A 20,331-nucleotide genomic window follows, 5' to 3' on the forward strand; every position below is an offset into this window, starting at 1 on the left:
GAACTATTGTTGTTAATGCCCCAACAGGGTTTTATCTATGCTATACAACATGCTTTTATCTACTGTGTGCTCTACAACCTCAGTATATTCCCCTGAAAATATTCTTTAGTGCTGTTTATTTCTTCTACAGCATCTTCACTGACTCATCCCATGAAACCACTGCAACACTCATCAAGTCATTTGTTTACAAAAGGGTCAACTTACAATATTGAAAATAAAAAAACAACATTTTAGTCAGTAGACTTGTTGTTGAAAATCAAATGACTAATGTTATACTGGGGGAGTACAAAAGGCGTTGCTGAGTGGCGTGTCTCCAAACACATTGGCGTAAGAGGCTTTAAGAAACTGAACATAGTTCTGTAGGCTCCTGTTGGTGCTGTCGGATTGCTCTAAGCGGTCTTTGACATCTTGCAGTCGACTTTGGTACCGTTGCTCTGCCTGTACAATAGATATGTCTGATAAAATCATGAGTTTCCCTAAAGATTGCAAATCTACACAAATGTACTCTGCGACTCACCTCCTCCTTAGTGCGCCGCAGTTGGTTTATTTCAGAGGTAGTTCTACTGAGCTGTGTTTCAAGCTCCAATATTTTTAACTGCGTAGATCTTTCTTTATTAGCAGCACAATCTTTGATCCCTGAAACCTAGAAGGAATACCACTTATGATAAATACAATGCAAAATGCACATTTTAATTGTTTCAGTTTTATTATGATCAAATCTGTCAAGTGGACAAAACATTGATGGAATGAAGACGTTTCACTGCTCATTCAAGCCACTTCTTCAGTTCAGGTCAAATTACTGCTGCACTCTGTCTTATATCTCTCTCAAAAAAGGAGCTAACTACACTGAAACTAACGCACCAATTGTTTCTATTTGTTGGCTAGGTCTAAGTGTGAACTGTACCTGAGTCATATGTGCATCATCATTCAGGGCCCTAATGGGTGCTCTCACGCCTATTAGCACACTAAGTGGCCCTATTGTTTTTCTTTTTTAGATAAAGTTTTGAGGATGTAGCTATAAATTCCTGTCTATTTCAAACCTACAAACACTTTAAGACAGAAACTGGTTCACCCAAAAGACAAAAACCAGAGCCACAAACAAAGAAAGTGGTCTACTGCATCCAGTGTAGTGAGGGCTGCATTGAGTGTTACATTGGAGAAACTAAACATCCACTTCATAAGACAATGTACCAACACCGTCACGAGAGCTCCTCTGGGCCCCAGTCTGCTGTACATCTCCATCTCAAAGCCACTAACCACTCCTTTGAAGATAATGAAGTACAGATCTTAGCCAAAGAAAAGAAATGGTTTGAGAGGGGAGTTAAACAGGCAATTTTTTTAGGAAAGACAATCTGTCTTTGAACAGCAATGGGAGCCTTAAACATAATCTATCTCCTATTTATAACCCCATCCTCAGACCTAAATCGAATCTAAATCTAAATCAGTCTAGTTAGCTCCTCCATTCAGATAAATATAAGGCAGTGTCCACCAGTAATCTGACCAGAACGGAAAAAGCGGCTTGGATGAGCAGTAAAATGTTTTCACTTCAATGACTTTTTGTCCAGCTGACAGGTTTGAATTTTTCTTTTACTATGTTAAAACGGTTTAACAATGTAGCATTTAACCTGCTAAATGGTTACTATACTATAGAAAAAAATATTCTTTTATATTTTATAAACATTGTATATTCTTTCCAAAACGTCATAAAATTAATTTCAATTTCAGTGAGAAAAGTATGCATACCCTACATATGGTTGTGATGGTTCTGCACTTAAAAGTTTGCCTGTGACTGTTCTGATTTGTGAAGGCACAGCTGCTCTATAAAAACTTGAAACAACCAAGAGCTGGTAGGAACATTAATGTTCATCAGACTTAAGTTTATATGCTGTGGTACGAGCAAACTGTTCCTTAAACCATTGTGGGAGATTCTGTTTTGGATTAAAATGGCCACTCAGAAACACCATACCAGTGTAATGCGGTTTGTCCTTTTATATTTGCCTTCCATCTGCACTTGGGCTGTGAAGAGTTCAGTCACTGTCTCCATTAGACTCCTGCTCAGCTCTCAATAAGGCCTTTCTTCTCTAATGGATCACTTTGAGAACAAACTCTTGGTTGTCTTTGGTTTTCTTCAATATGAATTAAGGCTTTTATAGAGAGGATGTAACTTTCTAAATCAGGACCAACCTAAAATCAACAGAACCACCACAGCCATGATTTCTTTAAGTTGCTATGTAGGGTATAAACATGTTTGTCTGGAACTGTAGAATACATTTTTTGCATTTTTGCAAAACTAAAATTAAAATTATGTTTTTAATTTTCTATAGCAGACCTTTGTAGAATTCTAGGATTGAATGATAATAGTAAATAGCAACATCATGTTTTTGTACAGGAAGGGAATACTTTTATCACAGTCGCTGTCGCTCAGTCGCTCACCTGTTGCTGAGCATCATTCAAAGCCTCCTCCAGTTTTTGGTTGAGTAGGCTACATTCTTGATTTTTTTCCTCCAAACGTAGCTGATTGCAGTGAAGGGTGTTTTCCCATTTTGCAACAACAGTCAAGAGTTCACTGTTTTGATTTGTGAATTCCTCCAGTTTTCTTGAATAAACAAGAAGTGTAAACTAATTACAGAAAAAAAGATTTGTCTAACCCAAACTACTAAATAAGGTTCACACTAAGGCAAAATATAGTTATCAGTTTACATAAGTTGAGCAAAGTATAAAACTGAAGAATCCCATACCTTTCCATGACCTCCACATTGTGCTGGAGCTTCCTGTTCTCCTCAAGAAGCATCTTATTTTTCTGCTTTAGAAGTTCTGCTTGGTTATCCTCACTCTCTGCCTGTAAAATAAAGAAATCCATGTTTATATTTGATGTGAGAGATCACTAAATACCCCCTGAATAAGATAATCTTGGATCCATCTTTCAAACTCTGGCATTACAAAGGGCACTCTGATTTGTTCAGACTCCACTCAGAGCCTTCATGGCCAGTAAGACTGCTCCCATCTTGCTCTGACAACCAAGCGGGCCATGTCCTCTTTTGTGCCACCTTCAATAAACAACAGCACTAAAAGGAAGGAGTATATGGACCTCTTTTAACTACTAACTCACCTGTTTTATCTTTATATTTATATGGTCTCCTTTAATCAATGGTATGAATTACCCTTGTTTGATGTATAGAATGTATTTAATGGAGTCAGTGCATCAGATCAGTGTGTGGTTGCAAAGACACACTATCCAGTTGGAGGCAGTTAAAAAATCATGCACTTTGTCCATTTCTGGGTCAAATGGAATTCAAAGTAATTTTCTCTTCTTTTCAGACATAAATTATTATTCAGTTATTTTTTAACTATAATTTGAGTCACAAAAATAAAAAGCCTTTCAAAATTAATAGTGTGTGAAAAAATGGTAGAACCAGTGTGACCCAAGCAAGCTATGATGTCACATTTTAACAATACCATACAAAAATAACACACATCAATTAGCATTAGAATTCTATTATTTTAATAGCAGCTGCTAACAGCCTCACCTTTAAGCGAAGTTCATTTATTGTTGTCTCAAGTTCCTTACTGCACATTTCCTGGTGGCGCTCTCGCTCCTGAGCCTCCTGGAGCTTCAGCTCAGCCTCACGCAAAGCTTCAGGAAGTGGTTCGAGTTCTGCCAGTTTTCCCAGCAGGTCCCTGCGCACCTGCTGTATCTCCTGGTCCAGTACTTCTCGCACAGTTAAGGCATCCTGCTCAGCTTTAGCTAGACGAGCACAATACTCATCTGCCTCAGCCCGGGTTTTACCAACCTTAACAGAAAAGAGGTTGCTTTGACTATGCCTGGCAGTAATGTAGACTTGAGGAATATCTTTGTTGATAAGCTCACCTGTATCTTGTAACTGCCAATCAAACTTTCGTACTGTTTTATGGTAGATTTCACGTGCTGTAGCTCTGTCTGAGACAAGGACAGCTTCTCCTCAAGAGCTGACAATGTAGCCTAGAATCACAGCCATGTTCCATCAATATTATAAAGACATGACCCAACAAGGAATAAAAAGACACAGCAAAGTGAAGAAAATGTAGGTGGCAAATAAAGGTTTTGTTAGTCTGGAGTGGCTTTGGTGTCACACCTTGAGAGACTGATTCTCCAGTTTTACAGCTGTTCCTTCTGCTGTCAGTCCGTGCAGATGTTCTACCAGAGAATCTCTGTCTGCTCGCCCTTTATCCTCAGCACCTTTGAGCTGTTCTGACAGCTCCATGATACGACTGGAAGGCATAACCACTTACAAACAGTAACTTTACATCAAAAGGCATATTAGTGCATAGCATATATGTGTTTACCTGTTTAATGATAAAATTTCTAGCTCCAACTTAGTTTTGTCTTTTACATCTTCTTTATGACAATTTTTCCAGGTTTCAGCTGCTGAAAGTGCTTCAGTGACTTGATTTTCCTGTGATGCATTATTAAATATTAATTATTAAATATATGTGATTATTAAACTGAGGAAATGTAGGCAGGCCTAACCATATAAGCAAAGATGCAATCAAATCCTTACCATTTCGAGCAGCTGAAGCTGCAGCTGGGCTGTAGTATCTTCACAGTGTTGAGCTCTCTGTTTCTGGGCCTTGGTAGCTCGTTTTAGTGCCTCCTTGTCTGCAACCGTCTGGTGTTTTACCCTCATCAGTTGCAGGGTCAAATGATCAATCTCTGCCTTTTGTTCATTTACTGAACGCTCCATGTTCTTTTAATAAACATAGATTATTATTGGAAGAGACTATGCATGCATTCATATTGTTGTGGTGAAATGATCTAGTATAATTGCTATTGTGCTTCAGTTTGATGACACACCTTTATCTGTACAGTAAGTCGATTGTTCTCTGCTTCTCTGCTGCGCAGCTGACCTTGTAAATGCGCTCTTGTGGACTCTAAACTTTTAGAAAAATCAGATACACTCTTGGCATTTACCTAAAATGTTATTATATGATCATTAATATAATCAAGAGTTAACCAAAACATAAATGTACAAAAAATAAAATTCACATACTTTCTCATTATCTAAAGCTTTACACAGGCCATAAATTTGATTTTGTTTATCTTCAAGCTTTACCACCAGACTCTGTAAACGGAATAAAATCAACTACTAAAAAAGGCAGAAAAAGTTTCTTCAGATATAACTTACAGCATTTTCTGCTTCTGTATAGGAAAGCTTCTTAAGCAATGTTTCCTTCTGCTCTGATAGTTGTGTTGACTCCTTCTTTTAAAAAAAAGAATAAAATGAGATGAATACAGCTAGATTAAAATATCTACCTTTAACACTGTGTATTCTAATATTTAACAAACAACAAATGTTTTCTAAAAGTATTCATCTGGACAAAGATTTAAAAGTAGGGTAAACATCTTCTACTTTTAAGTCTTTTGTTGCAATTCTAAACAACGTAATAATTGTGGTAATTAAAACATTCTTTTAAGTACATGGGAATTATGGTGTTCTCTGAGAAGCTGCCGTAGTGCTCTATTTGTGGCTTCAAATGTCTCCAGTTTCTGCAGCAGTAGCTCTTTATGATGAGCCATATGTGAGGACAGCCTCTGGAACAAATGAAAGACAAAGGAGGTGTTACTAACAGCAGCAAATAGAAATTTATTATGATCTAATATTCTGTAGATTTGATTAGTCAAACAATATGAAAATCATGAAAAAGAAAAAAAAAAGTTACATCAAAAATAGAAACTTAACAGCTGGAGCAAGTTCAGCAGTTTTAAGTAGTAGTTAGTTTTAAAAAACAATACAAATGTATTTGAGTCCAGGCACTCTATGCAGTGTAGCTTTATTCTGGATACTTACGCCACCACTAGTTGCATCCATTTTGCAAACACATTCACTGATGGCCGACACTTGTTTGGAAGCTGCTCTGCTATCCACTTCAGCTTCAATCAGCTTTGTAAGCAAAGCATCTTTTTCGAGCAGACAATCCCCCTCCCTGCAAGAAAACAACAGTTCATTAGATCAGAAAAAAGTTTGAAGAGCATTTACAATACAAGCGAGGGTCTTTTTACCTGACAATTCCCACTGACATCTTTTCCATTGATTGCCGTAGTCGGGTGTTATCGTGCTCTGCTTGCTGTAGTTTTTTGGTCACTACAGCCAATTCTTCCTCCTGCTCAGCAACAACTCGCTGCGTAACACTTAGCTGTTCTGACTCTCGTTCCAACTGCTGCTCTTTCTTTTTCAGTTCAACCTATATATCAATGAAAAATATTATGGTCAGAAAACTTACAAAGTATTCCACAGTCATGCATTAAAAAGGCAAGTCAAGATTGAAGAAGCGTTCATATTGTGATGTAAAAAAAAAAAAAAAGGAATGCATGTCTGTGTAATCCCTCAGTCGTCCAGGTCTGATCCATAGCAAAAGACAAAGTTTAAATCTGTCAACTGGACAAATCGTTGTAAGAGTGAAGACGTTTCTCTGCTCATCCAGTTGACAAATTTAAACTTAGTCTTTTAATTTGAATTCATATTTACAAATAAAGTGCAGATAAACTAACCTCATTCTTCAGTGAGCTGACTTCTGTCATCAAACTGTCAACTTTCCGTTCATATTTGTTGATTCGTCTATGAATTTCATCCTCATCATCTGATGTCAAGTCGGCCAAACATAAAGCAGACTGAACTTCTTCTGGTTCTTGTGTGCTTTGTGGAATTATTTCAAGACAGTGTGTAGGCCCCTTTTTCACAAATACAATTTTAAGCACCACAAAAACATGTCAGGAATAAATATAGTATTCCTGACCTCAAATTTTATGGAAGCATTTCTGAGAGTAGTCTCTCCAGGAGGAATCCATGGCACTCTGGTTTTGACTTGCGCTGTGGACCGAAGAATTCCCTTTTCTTGTTTTATCTTCCCCTTTAAAACAAACAAACACACAACTTACAAATGTGTTGACAGATTCCCCAAAGTCAGAACAGCAAAAATTTTTATTTATTTTTTGCCAAAAAATGTTGTTAGTTTTGCTGTAAATGCCTTACCTGAGGTGTCCTTGTTGGACTTTTCTGACTCATAACGTGCACGTGCACTGGAGTGGTCTCGCTGACATGTACATGAATCGGAGGAGAACTTGACCGGTTCTTCATACTTGCATCGATCTGTTAAGTAATAACACAGAAATACAATATATTGATTGTTTGTGTGGGCAATAACACCTTAAAAAGAACGCTACATAGCTCTTCTACTGTACATATTACAAAGTCTGACCGACTCTGTTGTTAAATAGGTACACTATTTTAACGCTTAGTTAACGTGTTATGTGTGTTATACATCACACAACGTTTTTGACAGTTTGAAATCCAACAGATAGTGATTACTTACCCCATAAAATACACATACTCCGCAAACTACACAAGTCAAAGCGGCACGAAGGATGTGTTGTTTCTGGACTGTACTTATTTGGCTTAGTTAAAACGCTCTTCATAGGCCAGTTTTAAACCCCCCGTAACATACTCAATCGTGATTGGACAGTCACCGTAATTCTATGTCACGTAGCAACGTACCCATGACAACCTCGGCTACACTACCTGTAAACATATAAATAATTAAATAAATATATAAGTAAATACATGTATACATAATCGCATGCACCGTCTCCAAAATGATCATAATGATTATTGACGTTTTAAAATTCCGACGTTGATTTGAACTTTTCCTCGTTTATTTAATTTTGTCAATCAAAATTCAGGGCATGTGAAACATCTTTGGAAATCTATAACCCACATATCTTTTGTGAAAGTCATTCGGTGAAAAATCAAGTTAAATTTGTACACCGAACCCCTCAAAAACTAAGACTTTTGTGTCTTATTGTTTGGGGTTGTTTGTCTACATCTCCAACAACAGCTTAACTCCTCCTTATATTTACTAAAGAAAATCTCGGCAGATTTTACATCTGATTACACTTTTAACACAGGGGAAATTTTAGTCTCGTATTTTAAGGAAAACCAACTGGAATGATACATGAATGAATGCATTCACCCATAAATTTCTGTTTAAATTACTTTACAGGACACAAATCTGTGAATGGAATTGAGAATAAGGTGTTGACCTTTTTGTTCACTTGTTTTATGGTAATGATTGGTATGTTAGGGTTCAAAGTAATTCTTGGTTTGTAATACGATACTGCCAAACAAACTCACAAAGGTACCTGCTGAGTTTTTGGGGTTTTTTTCTTTTTCTTTTTTTTTTTTTTTTGAATGCTTCATGGAATAAAAAAATACACATTTATACATTAAACAACTGATATTTAGTAGATGCAAAATGTTGGACATTAAAATCTTTAAACATTTTCAACACACACACAAAGGACAGATGTGGAAAGCATGGTCTTTAGTAACTGATTGCACTTGTATAATGTATCAGATTAAAACTTAAAGCAAAACTGTAGGCCTATACTTTTTCATGCAGGAGTTTACTTAATATTTACGCCTCCTGTACAAAAAGTAATTCCATGTTTACTTATCAATAAATGCTTAAAAACAGACTCACAATACATGTTATTGCTACAGTTGGTTTTTGAATATACGCAGTTGAGGAGGCAAACATAATGAATAAACAGTTATGTGGTGTAAAGTATGCCAATACACAATTGTTTTTTTTTTTCACTGTTTTACCCAGGCAGTACAAACACAACCAAAACCAAAAAATGTCATATTAAAGTGCAAGGCTGCGGTAATCCAACTTGCTAGCAAACAAACAATGAACATTGATATTTACATTAAAATAGAAAAAAGGCTCAGTGTTCCAGACAGAAAATGGAGAAAAGCGAGAGACAGTAGATACAGTCTACTGTCTCTCTTTAAGTCCTTGAAGAGCTGGAATGTAACATTTTTAAAAGGCCAATATCAAACTGGCCACAAACAATTGGGTTGCTCATTCATTTTTTTCCTTACACTGAATACAAGACAAACAATATCCCTGTCATTACATCACTTAACATCATCTGCACATATAATCAAATAAATCAATTAATATTGTAAACACTGTAACAGTGTTCAATTATCAGGTCCTTGAGACTTTGCTACATCCTCAAACTGCATTGGTTTGGTCAACAGGCAGTTAATGATCAGCTGGTTCAACATTACAGTGTCAGCCAATGCCAGCCTCCCAAAAGGCTGTCCCCCTGGATCGTTCCAATATAGGAAACATAATTACTGTAGCAAACAATTTGGTCTCACTAACATATGTTGAGTTATCACAATGAAAGGAATTGAGACTAGCAGTGCCATTTTAACCCAAAGAGTCTACAATATTAATTTTGTGTAAGTTGTCTTTCGCTTCATTTAATCTATTTAACACATTTGGTAAGCAGCACATTTTTCACTCCTTGACTACCAATGATTTGAGATTTGAACACATGGCTAAATATATGACCTTTTGTTCTCATAAAGTGTCTCTTCCATTGAGTAGACATAATACATTTAAAACCTAGTAAAAGAAAACTTCAGTTCTGTCAACGGGACAAAAGTTCTTGAGTGAAGACGTTTCACTGCTCATCCAGGCTGCTTCTTCAATTCCGGTCAGATTGCTGAAGGACACTGCCTTGTATCTGAAGGGAGGAGTTGATGCCAAGCGACTTGGATGAGCTGCAAAACATCTTCACTCAAAAAACCTTTTGCCCCATTGACAGAATTGACATTTGCTTTTACTATGGATTATACCTGGACGATTGAGGGATTACACAGACATTTAAAACTTTAGGTCCGCAAAAATGTAAAGTAACAGTAAAGCACTTCGGAAGATGCTGGACCGCTATTCATATCTACAGAGAAAAATTAAATAGTAAATGGAAAGATTGTGCTTTGTCTAACTTTAGATAACAAAGTTAGTAGTCTACTCCCACATAAATATAAATAAATGTCAGCCTTGTCACATTTTCAGGTATTTGTCATAAAAATGTGATAGTATCTTGTAATTGTTCAATAGTTACCTGATACAGCTAAAATGCATTTATACTCAGTTGACAGCAACTGTACTTCCCTCGACTTGTTTTCAGCAGCTTGACATTGTGTAACAGAAGGCTGTCAGAGGAAACATAACGTGCCTGATATACTGCATTACTGATTACAATAATGCCTCAGTCATGTTTAGACTACACTGTCAGTTGAGAGAAAGCAGGATTAAAGATCCCAAAACAGGCCAGCCTCTCTAATTTGCAGCCATCAGGTGATATGAGAACAACATACCAATGGAGTAAATCATCTACGTCAAAATACTATAAGTCCTAATTAGTAAATTTAATGTCAGTCCATGCAACCTCTCAAATATTATGTGCTTTTCCTGTCTGTGTTTCTTTTAACAGGTCATTACCCTTGTGTACCTGCCTTTTGGGCCCTACAAGAATGGTATTAACAAATAAATCTGGCATGCAAATATACACCACAGTGACATAAAAACTATTCAGATTTTTTTCAAGTAGAAGTATTAACTGACATTGTGAAATGAATACATCGATGAAATGTGCAGCAACAAGCAACATACCACACAGGTTAAACCTCATGCATCTTAGTCTGCTACATTTAAGCTGTTTTACAGCAAGCACTGGTTGGCAGATGCAAACATATAATGTTTTTTTTTTTACCTATTACAAATAGGTAGATGTTAACCTTATGTGATTTTAGTTATGATAGCACCACAGAAACTTGCCTTTGCACTAATGTGTAAAGCTCATCATCTTTATATCTCAGAAAACATTAAATATAACTGTTATTTTCTATCAAACATAAATCCAATGACAAGCTGCTGTTATCCTTCATTTGAACAATATTGGAACTTTTATTTAGCCTGTACTGCTAAAGCAAGTGATATCAAAATGGGAAAATTTACACTGAACTTTCTGACTCATCTATGGGTTGAATGTGGCACGGTACTTACTTTAAAGACAAAGTGGAATAGTGTAAAACACACCTGGGCTCTGAATTAGTGTGTCAATGTTTTATATGACAGCCCAACATTAGTAGGTTTCTAAACCATCATCCCAAAATAAGTTTTGCACTTCCAGCATTGTAGCCAGCTCTATTATATGCTTCTGTAGTAGGCTGCTCTCCACTGTCTCCTGTCTAGGCAGCTCTGGGTAGGATTCTGGGAAGCTCCTACACTCCTGAAAAACATGAAACAACATCATGGAACATTATTATTTTTTAAGCAGTTTAGAGTAGGGAGAACACAAAACTGTGAAAAACTACAAGGGCTATCAGGTCTTATATTTACAAGACTCAGTGAACAACAAAGTTATAGGCTCATTCTTACCCGGAAGAGTTTATGTAGTCTCAATGCGGCTGAGCAAAACACAAAGCGGATAAGAAGCAGTCGAAGGAACTCATCACCAAAGAACTGCAAAAAGGCTTGATCTGTAAAATGTAAATGTAAAATTACCCAAAATGTCAGGTTAATATAATTGTTTCTGTAAGAGAATGGAAATAATATCTACATTTGTTGTGAATATTTCCAACTGGACCTTTTTGTTTATACAATTTTCCCCCAAAAAAATTTAAAGAGCAGGACAAGATCATATAAAGGGTAAAGAGAGAAGGATAGTACCTATAGATCTTGATCGGGTGATCAGCTGTCCAATGTCACGATACACCTTACAGAGGAATTCTTGCGCCCGCTCCCACAGCTCTTGGCGCACACTGTTCAGGCCACACACTGAGGAGAAGGCCAGAAGTGGGCTGTAGAGGAACAGTGTGAACAGACTCCCACGCTGAGACTGATCTAGAGACAGGCAAAATCAGAGGGTTAAAAGAGATACTGACATGTGCACATAATTATCAAACTATTGTTACCTTGGACACTTTTAGGATACACAGTAGGTGATAACAGGCACACCAATGGTTGGCCAAACATATTTGTGAAATTCTTATGAAGGTAAAAAAATAAAATAATTATTATTTTACGTATGATTATGATTTTACACATGATTATGATTTTACACATGATTATACTACAATGATTTGCTCACCTTGTAGGCTGCACTGTTGGAAGAATCAACAATGACAAAAAGAGGCTTACGAGTAAAAGGAAACAAGTCTCCCGGATGAAGACTGGAAATACACATATAGCCAATAATTAGCTCTGACTGGCTACAAGTAAAAAACAATTCACTTTTTTTCAAAATGTGTAGTTTTTAAGCATAAATTAATATGATTTTACCCACCAGTGCATTTCTTTTTGAGCTTGATTTCTTTTTTGCATTGTCTCTCCATTGACCACATCTCGATTCGTGTTTGTGAGAACTCCTCCAAAATCAAAAGGTCCTAATGGCAAAAGGGTGTGTTATAACCAATAAAAAACAACAGCATGTGATTTCAGTGCTTTACCTTCATAAACGGAATGACCAGCAGGGAAGACTCCAGTGGCAGAAAGATAAATCAGCAGAACACTGTTTGCAGGCAACTCCTTGAGAAAAAGAAAAAGCCAACTACAGTTTTATTAGATGTTGAGGATTATACATTTACAGTTGAAAGGAGAAGTTTACATACACTATATAAAAAGACACATAACCTTTTTTCCCCCCAATGTCTAATATATAATCAGACTAAACATTTTCAGTTTTAGGTCAATTAGGATTATCAATTTCTATTTTCTATTTGCTAAATGCCAGAATAATGAGAGAAGGATTTTTAAAGACAATTTTTCATTACTTTTATCAACGTCAGATGTTTACATACATTTCATTAGTATTGCCTTTAAATTTTATGACTTGAGTCAAAGGTTTTGGATTTCCTTCCACAAGTTTCTCACAATAGTGGGAATTTTTGCCCATCCCTCCTGATAGAACTGGTGTAACTGAGCCAGGTTTGTAGGGCGCCTTGCTCACACATGTAAACTTCTGGTTTCAACTGTAGTATGAATGCATAAATGAAACAAACCTTAAAAGAAGCAGACAGGAAAGTAAACAGCTGGCTAAATGTTGGTTTGTACAGAAGATATTTATGAGGGTTCTCTCTTTTTGCAGGTTTTTCAATCGGCTCCTGTGAAATGTAAATAATGAAAGGTCAGCTAGGTACCTTTACAAATCTAAAATGTCATATTAATTTAATTAATATATGTTTTAAAAAATATCATCATGTATTTGATTTCCTTCACTTACCAGTGTTCCCTGTTTTGAGGTTTGCGTTGCTAAATTTACAGGCTCCCTTTCCAAAGCTTGAAGCATCCGAAACATATCGATGGTTAACTCACTAAATTTGACCTAGAACAGACAAATAGGAACAACTTATCAAAACAGAAAAAGGAAAGCCATACTAACTCTAGTATTTTAGTTTAGGTTACCCTTTAATTGAAATGTTAGTTGAAATGTACAGAGACATAAAGCCCACAGTACACTCCAAAAAAATATTATTATGGTACAACTGCACGTACAGTGAATTGATATTAGTTTTACAAATACAACACAACAAAGCTGGATCAGCGCATTTCTACCTCAAACTCACTATGAGCTGAATGCTCTTGCTTTCTCAAAAGTTAAGGGGGCTAGCAGGCCAGGCTAAGGCAGTAAGCAGATCAATCATGCACTACATACTGGAAAACAACGGATAATGCTAAAATTGGCTTAAAGTTCTCAAAAAGATAAATCACAAATAGAAGAGCCATTGATCTTAAGGTTATGAATTATTGAAATGCTATTAGTGTGTTAAAACCTGATTGTTACAGTTGCCGATGATTAGTGCATCGGCCAGGACGAGCTGCCCAACCACCATGCCTTGTTCTAGGGGTGGCACCCCTCCTTCTTGCAGTCGATTGCTGGTGACAATAACAGAATTGTTGTCATTCAGTATCACAACTGGGTCAGCCTATTGGGAGAGAAAAACATGATAGGATTCAATAAGTGTTGGATCTTTGTTTCAAATTTCTTTTCAGAAAACTCAACATCATATACCTCTATAAAAGCGGCAACTTCTTGTAGCACCAAGTTCCACTCGAGTTGATCCTCTGTATTGAACCGTTGCGTGTAATCCTCAATTTCATCAGATAGTTCCTGCAGGTGAGCAATAGACTCACTCATTAATTCAGTAGTTTGACTAGTCAGGCCTCTTTTGTGTTACAAGGGCAGAATTTGGCTGAGACTTATGTCATCAGCTCAATTACAAGATATTATACTACTGATCATAGTTTTATGCATGCTAAGTGGCAGTATGTGAAGATAAAGAAATTGCGGGAAGCAGAGCTGAGATATAAAACATATTGACGATATAGGCAGTTTTTGATATTTTCCCCAAATAATGTTTAGCTTTATTAAACAAACGTAACATTAACAACCCTTTCAAACTTAATGCACAGTTATGTCTGGCTTTGCAAATAATTTAATGCATTGTTAAATACATTGTTTGGGTGACTGTGAGTTTAAGCTGGTTTTAAATCTTTTCAACTGCATATGTAGAACATGGCAAAGGGTTTATGTAAATACTCCTTACCTTCACCAAAATTTTCACGAGGTCCATTTTGTTCAGCAATAAACACACAACAATGTAACGGGCGTAGTAACGCAGCTTTTTCACTACCAATTCTGGCCTGGAAAAAAAAGAGAGAATGTGTTTAAAACTTGAATCATGAGTTCCAAACAAGAAATTGTTGCATACCTGCCCTCTTTGTTTACTTGATAATAGTAGGACCGCTGTCGTATGGCTGAGTAAAATGAAAAGGCCTCATTCAGGTAACTTGTTTCTGAGGTACGAAGGCTATCGGTAACAAGAAAACAAATTGAGCTTTTACATTTTTGAAAATGTACTGAAATTACGTGACATTAATACAACTTACTAATAGTGGTAGTACAGCTGCCCTATTTTAGATGCAACTTCTCCAATTTGCCATCTTTTTAACCCATAACGCGTGTCCAAAACCTGTCTGTCAGTTAATACATAATATTAGAGGAAGTCAAATTAAACACAATTATATTATATATATATATATATATATATATATATATATATTTTTTATTTTACCTATGCTGTTGCTGAAATTTCCACAACTTTGTATAGACATCAAAGGTCCGCCCAAAGTACGACTGCCACTGCTTGTGTCCATACTGAGGAAGGTCTCTGCACAAGAAGAAGGTGAAAGATTATTATTCACAACACAGAGACAGTTTATTTTATGAAAGGGACAGTATGTAAGATTTAGATTTACAATTTCATAAACATGAGCTGTGTCCCCAGATACAGGGTAAACACGTCCAAATCAAATATACTCTTAGTGGTAACCACTGTAACACTGTATTTATTCTTAATTACAAAAACAATTGACATTTCAAATGTTTGACCAAGTTATTTGTGCTTTAATTTGGTGTTTTGGTAAACCAAAGCAATGCACAGAACATTTACGTCACACTACTAGAACCCTGTCAGTCTTTAGACTTTAAATAGACCGCCTTTCATCCTTTTCCACATTTACTCTGTGACTTCTTACCAATAAATGGGCTTTGTGAATCATATTTCACAGATATTGTTGTAAAATAATGTCTTAAAATTATGTAAATGTTTTAGAACTACTAAAGTTATAAACGATTTAAGCCGGTGCTATTAATGGAAACGATTAAACTAATTTATAAAAAGCCAAGTACAAAAAGCCCATCAGTATAAAGGGGCCAGTGACGCACAAGTAATAAGAGCTGGAAATACATAGAAATTTGACCTCAAGCCATTGAAGAGTTGTTTGGATTTGTCCAGGAGATAGCAGAAATCAGTGACAGTTTTTCGTTCCCCTAAGGGAATATCATCATCAGTCTCAGCTCCAGTCATGACAGTCTTCTTAACCTGGTTCAAATAAATACATAGTAAAAAATGATTTGTAAATTTATTTATAGTATAGTAAATACAAAAAGGATAAACATTTGTATGTGAAGGTAATAAATCTATTCAAGCTGGACATGCACCCAACAAAGTACAGTATATAACATATACTATGCTATAACACTGTAGCACTATTTATTGAGGAAATATAGAAGAATTGAGGAAAACATATATTAATCATTTTAAATGTTTGACCAATTTTTGAAATCAAAAATATATCTAGGAGTGTAATCCTAAAATTTTAAACACTTCATCAAATGGTCAAACAATAAAAAAAACTAACACATAAATCCTCTGTCAAAAGATTAACTGGGGAAAAATATGTTGTGACAAATTTTTGACAGAGACTATTTAAACTTTTCTCATTAAATAGCATACTGTTGTACAGTGAGAAGTTCAATCCAAGAGCACATTTTAAAAGGGTAAAGAACGGGTTAACAGCCGCTGATTGCTGTATTACAATTGCCCTACATTAATATGAACAGACGTGCGAAACTATGGAGAAAATGCATCACATGGCCATCTTTTTAGGGTGACCTGGGATGTCCCAGATTCATGTTCGCAAAGGCTGCAACCAAAGCTCGTGGATGTGCAATCAGGTCGGAGCTATACACATCAGGTCACAATTATACATATTATAAGAAGTCAAATGTATTAGAAATACTGTGAATCTGTAAAAAGGCACAGCACAATAAATACATAGTGTCTATAATATCTATATAACAAAGATTTACTGCACACACTGAAGCCAATGTGCAGGAATGAAGCAACTAGACACACAGCTGCTTGGTATGAAATATGATATGCCTTATAAAATAATTCAAGCTTCAATTTTTATAGAAAAAATATTTCTTCAATGATTGCCGCATTTGATATTTTTTTTGACACAAACAGAGGAGCATGAATAACGACAACTGTACAGAATTTTCCCTGTTCCTGATGATTCAAAGCCAGCATCCATAGTTAGATTTCCTCAGTGACTAAATTGTAACCTTCACTTATTGCTCACTCGTACATTGCTCCTTTTCTGTGCTGTGCTGGAAAAAAGGTCACAGAGCTTGGCTTAAGCAGCAATATTAATGTCAGCTTGAGTCAGTCACATGTCTTACCTCAGCAGCAGAAAATCCAAAATGTAAAAGGATGAGTACCTCGGAGATGCTCACAGATCAGAGCAAAAGCCACCACAGGCTCGCTTTCGTTCGGTGAAAGGCGGCTTTGCGGGCATCTCAGAGAGCGCGTTTGACCCTGGACCAGCGTAAAGCGCACATCGTCCCTCAGCCTGCACAGGACCACTGCTGTCTGCACACGGCCGCAGCTCCGTAGGACGGGATGACAGACTGTGTGGCAATCAAGGAGGCTGAGGTGATTAGACAGGTGGCTCTATTCCACCCGTGCAAGCTAGCTATTTCCGGGTCAGAGATTTCACAATAAAACCCAGAAGTGTATGATTTGCTATGATTTTAAGATACGACGACTTTCACCATTTATGTGTTTATTAAGATTACAAAACAGAAACACATTATCCGCAATACACATAACAAATGAAATGAGGTATGCAGGCATTTACCGGCACTGTTCAGTGTAATAGTATTGCATTAAAATTAGGCACACTGAGCTGGAACAATTTCTGTCACTATGTTCGGAATACTTTAAAAATGCACGTTTTTGAACCTCTGCATTAAGCCACGTGACTGAAGGAGCAGAAACAAATCAAATGCACATAATTTCCAGTACTTTTTAGTTAACCATTCATTTGAAATATTCTCAATGTAAACTCACTACTGGGCGTAAAAGACCTCCACAAAACTCATACCTGGAGAAAGTTCTCCCTAAGTTGTGGTCAGCAACAAAATCGTGTTCCATATATACCACACTAAGCTAGAAATATATAAAGATTTTATTTAAAGAGGTATAATTTGGATCAAAATGTTAAAATGCATCTTTACGACACAATGTGTGACATAATTAGACATACTTTAATTAAAATGAATTTAAGGAGCAAAAACAGCCATCAAGATACTTTAACCTGAAAACAGTTATATTTAGTAAAATCTGTTGCATATAAATAAATTTCAAGACAACAGAGGATGCGTTAATTAAAGGAAGTAAGGTGTAGTGGTTCGAGGCGGTATAACCCTTTCAGAGTCAGGGACAGCCCGGAACAGCTTCGGCTCTCGTCTATTTACATCTTTAAAAACCATAATCGAAGCAATGTTCCCACAGCGGTAGCAGTAGTTTGGTGCCGACCACACCGTCACCAATTTTTCATCGAACATGAACTTGTACCCTTCATGAACCAGCTGATGTGCCCGGCAGATGAGCTTTAAGTTGTTGATGTGCACAAACTAAGAAAAAATAAAAATAACACTTTGTTTAGTAAGTGATAGCAATTTGCTCTACAATCAACATGGCATAAAAATACCTCATTTGTGACTTTGGAGCCAAACAGCCACCCTGCACCTCGTGGACTGATAGCCCAGGTGTCTACATCTTCAGGATCTGACCATACAAGATCACAGAAGGCGCCTTTGTGTGGAATCTCTTGGTTGCGTTCTATTGTACGAATTTGGTCCAAAGTTTTAATGTCAGGTGAAAGCCCACCATGAACACACAGGACCTGCTCATCTATCAACTAAACAGAACAAAAAAAGATTAAAACATGCTCATGCCCATAAGTCACCTCAATTTAACTTGCCCCTTGTTTCATCTTAAAACAAAGTCAAATAATGATCAAAATATAAACTGCGCTCTTCACATTACTTAATGACAATCTGGGCCACAACTTTAAATACCACCTACTCATATCATATCTCTGTATTACACATGGCACTTAAATGAAAGAAATACTTACAGCTGCAACAGTTAGCATGTCAAAAACTTTGGTACAATATCGCCAGGCATTGGCATTGCCATATTTTGTTTGGCACTCATCTGAAAAGTCATAATGAAAATGCAATGAAACATTGATGTAACCATATAGTACAACTGTTAAATTATACCATTTCCTACCATAAAACCCATACACTTGTGTTATTTGTCTGCTTTCATGATTTCCCCGAAGTAAAGTGATGCGATCAGGCCACTTTGCTTTTAAAGCAAGAAGATGTGTAAATGTTTCCAAGCTGTAATATCCTCTGTCTACAAAATCCCCCTAGAAGAAAAAAACAACAACATTAATTTAATTACAAGTGGGCAATATTACAGTGAAAGATGTTTTGAATATATGCACAATTTGAATATCATATATAGAGTCTAATAAAATAAATCACAAAGCTGCAAAATGTTAATTGAAACAAAAAAAAAAAAGCCAATAACTTAATTATAATTACAGTTATTTTGCATTTGTCTGACACACCCTTCCTAAAACCAATTTTAGCATATTTTCACTAGATTGCTAAAATATCTTCCCATTAACAGGATACTCTAAAAGCAAAGATGTTTTGTGTACTTCTGTAAATATATCCCCCCGCAAAAGATAATTATGATCAGTGTTTATGTTTAAAAAAAAAAAAAAAAGCTGCAGAAAACTAACTGCAAACTGTTAAAAAAAAGTGTATCTGTCTATGTGGTAGATGAAATAAATTACCATAAAAATGTAGTTTGTGTCTGGAACCTGCCCTCCGGTTCTGAAGAGCTCACAAAGGTCATAAAACTAAAGGAACAAATACAACATTATTATCTGCACATTATGCAAAATTTGGTTCATGTTAAAGTAAACGTTACCTGTCCATGGATGTCTCCACAGACTGTAACCGGTGTAGAAACTGGCTGTACATTTGATTCTTCCAACAGTAGATCACACACATAATCGCATAATCTCTGCAAAAGAAATGCCACTTATTAAACGTGCAATCGTTTTACAAGGCCTTCCTAACTTGAGGTCTGTCTAGTGAAATTTTGTATGTTTTTTCCAAATAGTCTGAATGATGATGCAAATTAGCAACAAACGTGAAATAACGTACGATTTTTTATCATATTTCCACATTTTATACATGATTTTACTATTACTAAAATAACAAAACCAGCAGTTTGAACAATTTGAGTCAAACATTATTTGATTAAAGAAAGCAAAAAAATAATACACGGTTCTCCCACTTTTGCTAGCATGTAGTCGGTCATGCTACTTAGGCTAACTAAAAACGCACCATCATAAACAGAAGTGGGATTGAGAAATGTAATGTTAGTGCCAGTCGTAGTGTGTATTAATAAACAGTAAACCCACCTTCAGATCATTTTCTGGTAGGTATTTGCAGTGTCTTGCTATTTCGACATATTTATCTAGATCCAGAGGCGCCATTATGGAAAGGCTACAGTATAGGCTAATGCTAATGTGGCTAGCAGTTTGCTCACGAGCGCCTCTCTTCTTCCTCTTCCATTACTTCATGTTTCACTGTGGACCAAGTCAAGTGACATCAACAATTACACATCCTGTATTTACCTAAAGAATAAAACATTACTTTATTGAATCCCACATATTATCAATGTTCATCAAAGTTAATTTTATAGTAAACAAAAA

At 36.2% G+C, this 20,331-nt stretch overlaps 3 protein-coding genes across 4 annotated transcripts; all 3 read right to left on the reverse strand.

The window, feature by feature from the left end:
- Window positions 1-252: 252 nt before the first annotated feature.
- On the reverse strand, window positions 253-7,383 carry odf2a (outer dense fiber of sperm tails 2a). Its single transcript, XM_055231530.1, has 19 exons — window positions 7,348-7,383; window positions 7,008-7,124; window positions 6,772-6,885; window positions 6,527-6,706; window positions 6,038-6,219; window positions 5,826-5,961; window positions 5,456-5,569; window positions 5,163-5,234; window positions 5,028-5,099; window positions 4,832-4,948; window positions 4,539-4,724; window positions 4,324-4,433; window positions 4,113-4,248; window positions 3,869-3,979; window positions 3,528-3,791; window positions 2,739-2,839; window positions 2,434-2,596; window positions 518-643; window positions 253-438 (listed from the first exon to the last, which is right to left on the reverse strand). Exons 2-19 carry the CDS (start codon window positions 7,110-7,112, stop codon window positions 271-273), a joined length of 2,457 nt encoding a protein of 818 aa, XP_055087505.1. The 5' UTR covers window positions 7,113-7,124; window positions 7,348-7,383; the 3' UTR covers window positions 253-270.
- An 837-nt stretch (window positions 7,384-8,220) lies between these two features.
- scai (suppressor of cancer cell invasion) lies at window positions 8,221-17,219 on the reverse strand. Of its 2 annotated transcripts, none has more exons than XM_033990217.2 (17): window positions 16,925-17,219; window positions 15,658-15,779; window positions 14,970-15,065; window positions 14,785-14,871; window positions 14,607-14,705; window positions 14,442-14,538; window positions 13,907-14,005; window positions 13,668-13,820; window positions 13,118-13,219; window positions 12,897-12,998; window positions 12,345-12,423; window positions 12,182-12,281; window positions 11,987-12,068; window positions 11,811-11,883; window positions 11,566-11,739; window positions 11,275-11,375; window positions 8,221-11,125 (listed from the first exon to the last, which is right to left on the reverse strand). In XM_033990217.2, the coding sequence occupies exons 2-17, from the start codon at window positions 15,762-15,764 to the stop codon at window positions 10,979-10,981; spliced, it is 1,698 nt and encodes a 565-aa protein (XP_033846108.1). In that variant the 5' UTR covers window positions 15,765-15,779; window positions 16,925-17,219; the 3' UTR covers window positions 8,221-10,978. The 2 variants fall into 2 exon arrangements, with proteins under 2 accessions (XP_033846108.1, XP_055087678.1); XM_055231703.1 differs by having other exon boundaries at window positions 8,255-11,125; window positions 16,964-17,198.
- A 475-nt stretch (window positions 17,220-17,694) lies between these two features.
- ppp6c (protein phosphatase 6, catalytic subunit) lies at window positions 17,695-20,204 on the reverse strand. The gene is made up of 7 exons (XM_033989766.2): window positions 20,038-20,204; window positions 19,539-19,634; window positions 19,402-19,467; window positions 18,825-18,966; window positions 18,667-18,746; window positions 18,238-18,447; window positions 17,695-18,160 (listed from the first exon to the last, which is right to left on the reverse strand). The coding sequence occupies exons 1-7, from the start codon at window positions 20,110-20,112 to the stop codon at window positions 17,912-17,914; spliced, it is 918 nt and encodes a 305-aa protein (XP_033845657.1). The 5' UTR covers window positions 20,113-20,204; the 3' UTR covers window positions 17,695-17,911.
- Window positions 20,205-20,331: the final 127 nt, after the last annotated feature.

Source organism: Periophthalmus magnuspinnatus, chromosome 23, assembly GCF_009829125.3.
Source record: "Periophthalmus magnuspinnatus isolate fPerMag1 chromosome 23, fPerMag1.2.pri, whole genome shotgun sequence".
NCBI lineage: Eukaryota > Metazoa > Chordata > Actinopteri > Gobiiformes > Gobiidae > Periophthalmus > Periophthalmus magnuspinnatus.

What these genes read in the sequence shown, in the direction of transcription:
- scai (XM_033990217.2), bottom strand. Translation starts at nt 15,764, where the DNA reads ATGACTGGAGCTGAGACTGATGATGATATTCCCTTAGGGGAACGAAAA. An exon ending in TCGGCAACTGTAACAATCAG is followed by an intron (nt 13,220 to 13,667) that starts GTTTTAACACAC and finishes TGTCTGTTCTAG; the next exon opens with GTCAAATTTAGTGAGTTAAC. An exon ending in CCTCAAAACAGGGAACACTG is followed by an intron (nt 12,999 to 13,117) that starts GTAAGTGAAGGA and finishes TACATTTCACAG; the next exon opens with GAGCCGATTGAAAAACCTGC.
- ppp6c (XM_033989766.2), bottom strand. Translation starts at nt 20,112, where the DNA reads ATGGCGCCTCTGGATCTAGATAAATATGTCGAAATAGCAAGACACTGC. An exon ending in ACACAAACTACATTTTTATG is followed by an intron (nt 18,967 to 19,401) that starts GTAATTTATTTC and finishes TTTTTCTTCTAG; the next exon opens with GGGGATTTTGTAGACAGAGG. An exon ending in ACATGCTAACTGTTGCAGCT is followed by an intron (nt 18,448 to 18,666) that starts GTAAGTATTTCT and finishes TGTTCTGTTTAG; the next exon opens with TTGATAGATGAGCAGGTCCT.
- odf2a (XM_055231530.1), bottom strand. Translation starts at nt 7,112, where the DNA reads ATGAAGAACCGGTCAAGTTCTCCTCCGATTCATGTACATGTCAGCGAG. An exon ending in TGGAGAATCAGTCTCTCAAG is followed by an intron (nt 3,980 to 4,112) that starts GTGTGACACCAA and finishes CTGTGATTCTAG; the next exon opens with GCTACATTGTCAGCTCTTGA. An exon ending in TAAATGAACTTCGCTTAAAG is followed by an intron (nt 2,840 to 3,527) that starts GTGAGGCTGTTA and finishes TTTATTTTACAG; the next exon opens with GCAGAGAGTGAGGATAACCA.